Genomic DNA, 9,097 nt, shown 5'->3' on the forward strand with positions numbered 1-9,097 from the left:
AGTAAGCAGCTTGGCCCTCTGAGTAGTCAAGTCATTGATGACCCTTTGACCTTCCTCGTATTTGTTCTTGTACTCGTTCATGTTGTCTTCCATGGTCCGGCACAACTTCTCCATGTTGGACTTGGCCTTGACGATGCTCTCCATGTTACAGGAGAGGTCGTCCAGCTCCAGCTTCAGCTCGCTCTTCTCTTTGTCCAGCTTCTGCTTCACCCGCTGCAGGTTGTCAATCTGCTCCCCGAGTTCGGCAACGCTGTCGGCGTGTTTCTTTCTCAGGGTTGCGGCGGTGGCTTCGTGGTGGAGCGTGGACTCTTCCAGTTCCCTCCGTAGCTTCTGAAATTCAGCGTCTCTTTTTTTGTTTAGCTCCACCTGAGCCGACGTTGCTCCACCTGCTTCTTCCAGTCGTTCACTGATGTCCTCCAGCTCACGCGACAGCTCCGAGCGCTGCTTCTCTACTTTCGCCCTGGCAGCACGCTCAGAATCCAGTTCCTCTTCCAATTCTTCAATCCGCGCCTGGTTTTCCTTCAGCTTCTTCTGGAGCTGAACCGAGGTTGCCTGCTCGTCCTCCAGCTGTGAGTTGACCTGTACCACGTCAAAGTCCTTCTTCTTCAGCTTCTCCTCCAGCTGTTGTTTGTCATTTTCCAGGTCCATCAAACTCTCCTGCATTAGTTTCACATCTCCTTCCAGTTTTCTCTTGGAACGCTCCAGCTCCATCCTGGCTTTTTTCTCCTGCTCGAGGGAACCTTCTAGGTCGTCCACCTGCTGCTCCAGTTTGACCTTAGCTTTATTTAAACTGTTGGCTTTGTCTTCCTCACTCTGAAGGTCGTCCAGTGTCTGCTGGTGAGCCTCCTGCAGGGCCTTCTTCTCCTTGGTCAGCTTCATGACGTTCTCGTCCTGGGAGGCCATTTCCTCTGTCAGGTTTTTCACTTTGTTTTCCGTGGCGTGTTTTTCCTTCTCAACCTTGGCTAGCGTCAGCTCCAAGTCATCGATGTCTTTCCTCAGTTCTGAACATTCGTCCTCGAGCTTTCGTTTTTTGGCAGTAAGTTCTGCGTTCAGCTCCTCCTCGTCCTCCAGCCTTTCAGACGTCTCCTTCAGCTTGGCCTCCAGCTGAATTTTACTCTTTATGAGCTGCTCGCAGCGTTCCTCAGCGTCTGTCAGGGTGTCCTGCTCTGATTGGATTTGCAGAGTGAGGTCATTCTTTTCTTGGAGGAGGCTAACAATCTTCTCCTCTAGTTCTTTCCTCCTCGCTTCAGATTTGTCCAGAGTTTCCTTCATCTTGTTGAACTCATCCTTCATGTTAGCCATCTCCTTCTCTGCCTCGGCGCTCTTCAGCAGCGGTTTGATCTTGAAGAAAAGCTTCATCCAGGGCCAGTTCTTCACAGCCAGGAAAGAGCGAAGGTTCCACTGGATGACCATGAGTGCATCTCTACGCTCCACTAACTTTGTGAACTCCGCCCTCATCAGCAGAGCCCTGGCATTGGCCTGAATCCTGGTGATGATCCGGGAGAGTTGTTCATCTCGCATCTCCTCCAGGGTTCCCAGCAAACCAGCCTTAAAGAAAACCTTCGTGTGGCCGAACTTGTACTGGGAGTGGTCGATGTCCAGCGAACCCAGCAGCTTCTCTGCGCTTTTCTTGCAGTCCATGAATTGACCTTCAGGAATGGCGGAGGCGTTGAGGATTCGGTAGCGCTGTTTGAAGTCACCATAGAGAACTCTGTTAGGAAAACCTTTTCTACAAATCCGGATTCCCTCCAGGACTCCGTTGCAGCGCAGCTGGTGCATGACGAGGCAGTTGTCCATCACTCCTGGAGTTTTCCTCTCATTGGGAATCAGACAGCGGACAAAGTGTGGATGTGTGCTCTTGAGGTTGGTCATCAACTTGTTGAGGTTTTCCCTGTGAAGTGCAGACACCGTCTGGAAGGAGGAGCCTTTCTTTTTGGCTCCTTTGCCTCCTTTCTCACCTCCGTCGCTCCCTGTGTAGGTTGAAAAGAGCAGACTGAGCAACTTCAGAGAAGACTTCTGGTAAAGTCCCACCACTGATTCATTCAGAGGGTCTTTGTTTTTAACCAACCAGCCGCCGATGTTGTAGTCCACAGTACCAGCATAGTGAAGCAGGGCAAAATGAGCCTCTGCTTTACCCTTGGCTGCCCTGGGCTTCTCAAACATCTTGTTCTTCCCCAGGTGGTTGTCGTAGAGCTTTGACTTGAAGGTTTGATCGCTGGCTTTGGGAAACATGCACTCTTCTTCCAAGATGGACAGGATTCCCAATGGCTTCTCAATGAGGTCGATACAAGCTTGGAGGTCCATCCCAAAGTCAATGAACTCCCACTCGATGCCTTCTTTCTTGTACTCCTCCTGCTCCAGCACAAACATGTGATGGTTGAAGAACTGTTGCAGTTTCTCGTTGGTGAAGTTGATGCATAGCTGCTCAAAGGTGTTGAAATCAAAGATCTCAAATCCTGCTATATCCAGCACTCCAATGAAGTACTGCCGGTGCTGTTTTGTGTCCAGGGATTGGTTTATTCTCACCACCATCCAGTTAAACATCTTCTCGTAAACTGACTTGGCCAAAGCACCGACGGAGTAATAGACTTGGTCCACGCTCTGTCCTTTGGTGACGTACTCATTTCCTACCTTGACCCGAGGGTGACACAGGCCTTTGATGAGGTCAGCAGAGTTTAGCCCCATCAGGTAGGCAGATTTATCTGCAGCCTCTGTTCCGTCGGGTTCAGCCTGCTCTTCACGCTGCTTCTGTTTGAACTTCATGTTGCCATAGTGCATGATTGCACCGGTGAGTTTGTAGACACCCATCTTCTCCTCTGCAGTGAAGCCCAGCACGTCGAAGGCGCTGTCTGTGGCCTTTAGCTCCTCAGAGTCGTCGATTGAAGCTACGGTCACTTCTCCTTGGGAGATGTAGGAGTAGTCGTACGGGTTGTTGGTGATCAGCAACATGTCTAGCAGTTCTGGCTTCTGATTGGACAGAATCTGGTAGAAGATGTGATAGTTTCTCTCAGCCTTGAGCTGAAAAGTAACACGAGATTTTTCGAGCAGATACGTCTCGACGTCAGCCGAGGACAGTTTTCCACTGGTGCCAAAGTGAATACGAATGAATTTCCCAAAACGAGACGAGTTGTCATTCCTCGAAGTTTTAGCGTTGCCGAACGCCTCGAGCGCCGGGTTGGCCTGGATGATCTGATCCTCAAGTGTTCCCTTACTGGCATCCTTCTTGCTTCCACCACTGACTGCAGCGATGCTAGCAAAGTACTGGATAACTCTCTTGGTGTTCACAGTCTTCCCTGCTCCAGATTCTCCAGTAATCAAGACGGACTGGTTCTCCCTGTCGGTCAGCATGTACTGGTAGGCGTTATCGGAGATGGAGAAAATGTGAGGTGGAGCCTCGCTTCTCTTCTTACCCCTATAAGCCGCCACCACTTCAGCGTCATAGACAGGAAGCCACTTGTAGGGGTTGACGGTAACACAGAAGAGTCCAGAGTAGGTGTAGATCATCCAGGCGGCGTAGCGTTCTTTGAGGTTGAACAGCACCGCAGGCTCATGAAGGAAGGTGAACATGGCCATGTCCTCTATTTTGTCAAACTTTGGTGGGTTCTGTGGGTGAACACCAGATTCCTTCACAGTCACAACTGCTCCATCCTCCTTCTTGACAGTTGTCATTCCTCCTTCTTTACCTAGGATTTGGCCTTTCACATACTCCACCTTCTCGTCCACCACGAAACACTCTGTCTTGATGTCAAAAGCTCTGGTCTGGGCTTCCAGCCGCTCCTTCTCAGACTTTCTCAAATACGGAGCAGCCTTTCCAAACTCAGCCATCAGGGCGTCTCCCATGGTTAAGGTTGAGGTCCTCAAAGATGAAACCAAAGAGAGTGTGTGCACCAGTCAGTCAGTCAGTCAGTCAGTCGGACATTGGACTGCTGGGTCGGGCTGCAAGGCTGGTGCTTATGAAGGGCTTTGTCACTCCAAATATGGAAATGACTACAAGGAGACAAAAATGCCTTTGTCCTGCGACACCTCAGTGCAGCAGCAGGTCAGACTCAGCACCTTTAGCTGTTAGCATCCATTTTAGGAAAAGCAGATGCTCAGGGTTGGATCAGCCTGAGATAGAGTTGTGGGAGATAAAGACCAGGAAGTGTCTGCTGACGGGAGACACAGCAGGCTTTGAAATTCCAAACAACCGAGAAGGTTTTTTTAAAATTGTATTTCTTACTTTCCAGCAGTTCCTTAGGAGTGTGGTGAGAGTCTGACCGAGGTCTGTTCTGATCCAGGTCCAGAAGTTGTTAAAACCTTGACCTCTTCTTGACCTCTTTAACTGATGTAAAATTCCACCTGGTTTTACCTGTCAGTTCATTTTTGGCTCATTGTTTTTTCGTCTTATATTTGGCTAACGTATGTCAACTCTAACTGTTGTCATCAGTTTGGTCTTCTTTTGGGATATTTTTTATTACCCTTTTATGTTATGTATTAAGGTCTTATCCACGTGTAGACAAAATTGTATTTTTTATTTAGGCTAAAACTAATGTCTAGCTAATTGTTAGCAATAAATAATTAGCTAGAACTAAATAATAATGTTACCAATTAATCTTCCCTCGTCTTCAGGACATTTTTGTAAACTTTCAGCTGTTTGTCTTTTTATTTGTTTTCAGTGACACACGGTGGCAGCTGCTGGCATGTCAGTGATGAGATGTGATTGTCTGAAGAGCTTCTGTCTCATTTATCGGTGACAGCGTGGATTCGTCTGCTCTCAGCTTCCAAAAATAAGCCTCAGTGCAGAGACCATCTGGTACACCCCCCCACACACACACACAAACACACACACACACCAAACCTCATAGAGAAAACCAGTGATTTTAGATCTCAGTGCTGCTCCATCACTGAGTTCTAATGACTTCACTGTTGGAAATCCTTTAGATCAGTGGTTCTCAAACTGTAGAGCGCTCTCTAGTGGTACGTGGGGAAAAATCACATTTTCACATTTACATTTTCAGTTAGATAAATCTGAAACACACAATTAATACAATGAAGCTACTTGTGAGATTATAAAATAGAATGTCTGGTCGTTTTATCTATTTACTTTTTTGGATTTGGATTTTTTGCTGCAATGCTGGTCTGTTGCTCACGTGAGCACAGGCAGCACGGAATCATGGGAGCACTTACAGTTGCAAGTTGAACGTGGAACGAGCCGGGGAATTCTACTGTTGGTCATCATGGTGGTACTCGGAGAGATGTTTTCACAGGTGGTACAGAGAATAAAACGTTTGACAACCACTGCTTTAGATTTATCTCAGTGACATAAGCTGCCCACAGGAGGCAGCAGAGGACCAGCAGCTGCTGCTTTGCCAACATGTGTAAAAATCACTGATCATTAATTTTTAATTCAATGCATTTTTTATTGTTAGTCGCTTCTTTCGTTAGGTCACAGCTCAAACTCTGCCTTTGTTCAGAAAATAATCATTAAGAAGCGTTGTTTAAATCACCGTATCTTATATTTAAATGTTTTATTTCAATTGATTTGTTGATGAAAGAAGCTGTTGCTTCGTGGATGGATGTTTTTTAAAGCCGCATCTGCTGATCGACACTGGCACTTCAGCCGTCACGTGACCTGCTTCCTTGCTCTCGCGGAGCTTGACTCGTATGCGAGAGCAGCTCTACAGATTCCGTACGAGACCCGAGCTTTAAGTCATCTACACCACAGAACCCGGACCAGGGCCAGAACCTGGCGTCTCCACGTTTTTGCGGTAAGAGGCTGACGAGCGACGCGAGTGCACGACTCACCAGTCAGAGGTGAGCGTGCACCCGCAATGCCGCGTAGTCCTGTCTGGTTGTTGGTGTGTTTGGGTCCGTGTGTATGACAGCGTATCTCTGGGTGTGCGAGTGTGTCCGTTTTATTTATTTATTTTACTGAATTAACGCCAGTTTTCTCTTGAGTTTGACCCAAAATCTCTGATTTTTTCTATGGACTTTGGTCTGAGCTAAAATCTCTGATTTTCTCTATGAGGTTTGGTGTTGGAGAACCAGTAAAGTCTGTGTTGTTGCCACTTCTTGTCTTGCAAAAAAACTGAGTAGGGCAGAGATGGTCTGAAGACTGGACTGGGCTGAAATCTGATTCAAGCTGTGGCCCGCAGGTCATGGACGTGTCGACTCACAGCCTCTTCCTCCTGCAGCAGCTCAATGTCCAGAGAGAATTTGGTTTTCTGTGCGACTGCACCGTTGCCATTGGAAACGTCTACTTCAAAGCTCACCGCGCCGTTCTCGCCGCCTTCTCCAACTACTTTAAGATGATCTTCATCCACCAGTCCAGGTGAGTCTGCTAGTCCAGTTATAGAAGCTAACAGAAGCTAACAACTGTTTCAGCTGAAGTTGATCTACTGCAGCACTGTTATTGGTTTAGTTTGACCCGGGCTGCTGATATCGTTGCCCTCTGCTGGTGACATCAGAAGGTCCTTTTAAACAGGACCAGGACCAGGACCAGGGTCAGTTCAGGTTCTGACTTCTGGTCTTCGTTCACAGTGAGTGTATAAAGATCCAGCCCACTGACATCCAGCCTGACGTCTTCAGTTACCTCCTCCACATCATGTACACTGGGATGTGTCCCAAACAGCCTGTGGACCAGCGCCGCCTGCAGGACGGCGTCAAGTTCCTTCACGCCTACAAACTGTGTCATCAAACAGACGAGGTCACCACTGACCTCAGCGCCGAGGGCGTTCGCATGTCCAACTTGTACGGAATTCAGATTTCTTCTCAACTGGCCCGCAAGGAGGCCTCCAGAGTTCCCAAGACCACCACCTCGTCCACCTGCGGGGGACATGCTAACCTACAGCTGTCTCCCAACGGGGGACTGGAGGGAGTCAGGTTGGAACACCAGGAGGCGCTCCCTAACGTCTGCTCTGTGGCTTCAGGCGAGGACTCCGATGTCTTGACTCGGATAAAACTGGAGCAGGTGGAGGAGGAGGAGGAGCAGGAGGAGGGGGCCAAGAACATCGAGGAGGAGAGGTCTGTGTCTCCCACTCAGGACCACAGTCCCAAGCTCCAGTTTAGAGAGCTCCCCCTGGCACTGCTTTGTCCACGCTGCGGACAGCGCTGCTCCTCACCTGATGGCCTGAGGGATCACCTGTTCGGCCACGCGTTTGACCCCGCACTTCAGATAGAGGAGTTGTCACAGAGTGGAGCCCAGGAGGGGTCGTTCAGGGGTCAGGAGCAGCTGGACGCCGGACACCTGGAGGAGGCGCTGCGGCAGAGCCGGGCGCTGGCTGACCAGCTGGCCGCTGAGTTAAGGAGGAGCCGAGGAGGTGGTGGAGGAGGCCGGGGCAGCCCTACCCCCGGTGTTCCTCACTCCCGTAAACGTAAGATCGCCTGCGCCGTCTGTAGCCTCCGATTTTCCCACAAGAGCCAGCTGCAGGAGCACATGTACACACACACGGGAAAACCACGCATACACCGCTACAATCGCTTCTGCAGCCAGCTCTTCTCTGGCCCCGCCCACCTCTGTGAAGGTGCCGTGGAGCACGGGCCGGGGCCGGGGCTGGGGCTGGGGGCCTCCATCACGTCCGCTGCAGCCGCCGTGCTCCCTGAAGGAGTCAACAGTAAGGACAACGGCAGCCCCCCCGACTCCCTGGACTCTGAGGTCTCACAGGGCAGCGTGGACGGTCTTCATGTGGAGTGATGTCCTCAGGTGGTGTGATGGGCTCTCTTTGTATTGTTAGTCATGTGACCACAGTGTGGCGCTGTGATGAAACATTTTGGATCAGGATTCAGACGTAAACTTCAAAAAGGTGAGAAACGTTTGAGCCTCAGAATCTCAAGACCTGTCCAGAAACTTGGAGACAACCGAAAAGATCCGAGACTGAGACTCAAAGACTCCGAGACTCAAAGACTCAGACGCTCAGACTCAGACGCTCAGAGACTCAGACGCTCAGAGACTCAGACGCTCAGAGACTCAGACGCTCAGAGACTCAGAGACTCAAAGACTCAGAGATTCTAAGACTGGCTCTTTGTGTTAAACTTTGACTCCTGACGTTGTTGTGCTTCAGTGTAAAATGTTTTTTTCCAATAAAACAAAAGCATTTTTTGTCGTGATGTTTTTGGAAATGTCCTCAGCCAATCAGAGGATGACAGGAAGTTACTTTGTTCACGTCCAGATTTGAAACAGATTCAAAAGAAAAAGTGTTTTTGATTTCAAATGTATTCACGTCCCTGGCAGTTTATTACACTGTAATTATGTCTTAATTACAGTTGGTTCGTTAGTGAAGTGATTTTTGTCACGTTCCTTTGAAGTGTACACATCAATGACATGTTAATTATTGGATAAATGTGTTCTTTTAAATATATTTCTATATATATGTGGTGCAGGTGTGTGGTATCAGTTGTTTCTCTTTGTTATAAGATATTTCGGTGAACGTGACCTGATGACACCATTAATGGTCCGTTTATTACATGTTAGATCAAGGGTTAGTCCTTTGATCTCTTAGTTAGAAAGTAATAACATGGTTATTACTGGTTAGTTACAGCACAATGATTAGGCAAATGATTAGTCCAAACCTCAGGGTTTCTCTTCAATCAGGTCCTTTATTCAGAAGTATGCAGATAGAGGGCACTGTCCTCGCTTGTGTCTAACTGGAGGTGAGAAGTTACAACACAGGTGTCCAGCAGGGGGCACTTTGAGAAGACCGTTTTGTTCTTCAGCTGCTGTGATGACCACGATGATGACGTTGATGCTGCAGGAAGCGCTGGGCGCTGCGAACCGTGTTCTGGACCAGAGAGGGGGAGACAGAAGGTCAGAGGTCACGCCAAAGGTCAGAGTTTGTCTAAAGGAGTTTGCAAGGCATCTGCCCCATCTCCCCCATCACTCTAACAGTAAAGTGTGTGTCTTTACCTCCATCAGCATGGCCACCGTCATTGGCCCAACGCCTCCTGGGACAGGAGTGATGAAACCTGCTCTCTGATTGGCTGAGGCGAAGTGAACATCTCCAACCACACGTTTAAGCCCCGCCTTCTTTTCATCTGTGATACATGTGAGAGGTTGAGGTTAGTTCACTGTGTGAGTGTGTGTCTCCCTCACTACCCCCCCACACCTCCACCCTCTCTCTCT

At 49.0% G+C, this 9,097-nt stretch overlaps 3 protein-coding genes and 1 long non-coding RNA gene across 8 annotated transcripts in view; 1 reads left to right on the top strand and 3 right to left on the bottom strand.

Moving 5' to 3' along the window:
• Positions 1–3,869, bottom strand: part of myh6 (myosin, heavy chain 6, cardiac muscle, alpha) — a 7,143-nt gene extending 3,274 nt beyond the window's left edge. Inside the window, exon 1 of the mRNA XM_008313663.3 lies at positions 2–3,869. Within this exon, the coding sequence (XP_008311885.1) occupies positions 2–3,840 (3,839 nt within the window). The 5' untranslated portion in view covers positions 3,841–3,869. The remainder of the gene's footprint in view (position 1) is intronic.
• An 801-nt stretch (positions 3,870–4,670) lies between these two features.
• Positions 4,671–8,353, top strand: zbtb25 (zinc finger and BTB domain containing 25). 5 transcript variants are annotated; one of them, XM_025056764.1, is made up of 3 exons: positions 4,671–4,792; positions 6,135–6,310; positions 6,520–8,353. In XM_025056764.1, the coding sequence occupies exons 2-3, from the start codon at positions 6,138–6,140 to the stop codon at positions 7,670–7,672; spliced, it is 1,326 nt and encodes a 441-aa protein (XP_024912532.1). In that variant the 5' UTR covers positions 4,671–4,792; positions 6,135–6,137; the 3' UTR covers positions 7,673–8,353. The 5 variants fall into 5 exon arrangements, with proteins under 5 accessions (XP_024912532.1, XP_016888977.1, XP_008311887.1 ...); XM_017033488.2 differs by lacking the exon at positions 4,671–4,792 and adding an exon at positions 5,147–5,747 and having other exon boundaries at positions 6,174–6,310; XM_008313665.3 differs by lacking the exon at positions 4,671–4,792 and adding an exon at positions 5,148–5,747.
• LOC103381358 (uncharacterized) lies at positions 7,718–9,040 on the bottom strand. The gene is made up of 3 exons (XR_521789.3): positions 8,882–9,040; positions 8,548–8,756; positions 7,718–7,733 (listed from the first exon to the last, which is right to left on the bottom strand). It is a non-coding gene; the product is annotated as an uncharacterized LOC103381358 (long non-coding RNA).
• A 26-nt stretch (positions 9,041–9,066) lies between these two features.
• Positions 9,067–9,097, bottom strand: part of LOC103381395 (C-1-tetrahydrofolate synthase, cytoplasmic) — a 2,855-nt gene continuing 2,824 nt past the window's right edge. Inside the window, exon 10 of the mRNA XM_008313708.2 lies at positions 9,067–9,093. Coding sequence (XP_008311930.1) covers positions 9,067–9,093 — 27 coding nt within the window. The remainder of the gene's footprint in view (positions 9,094–9,097) is intronic.

Source organism: Cynoglossus semilaevis, chromosome 7, assembly GCF_000523025.1.
Source record: "Cynoglossus semilaevis isolate Cse_v1.0 chromosome 7, Cse_v1.0, whole genome shotgun sequence".
NCBI lineage: Eukaryota > Metazoa > Chordata > Actinopteri > Pleuronectiformes > Cynoglossidae > Cynoglossus > Cynoglossus semilaevis.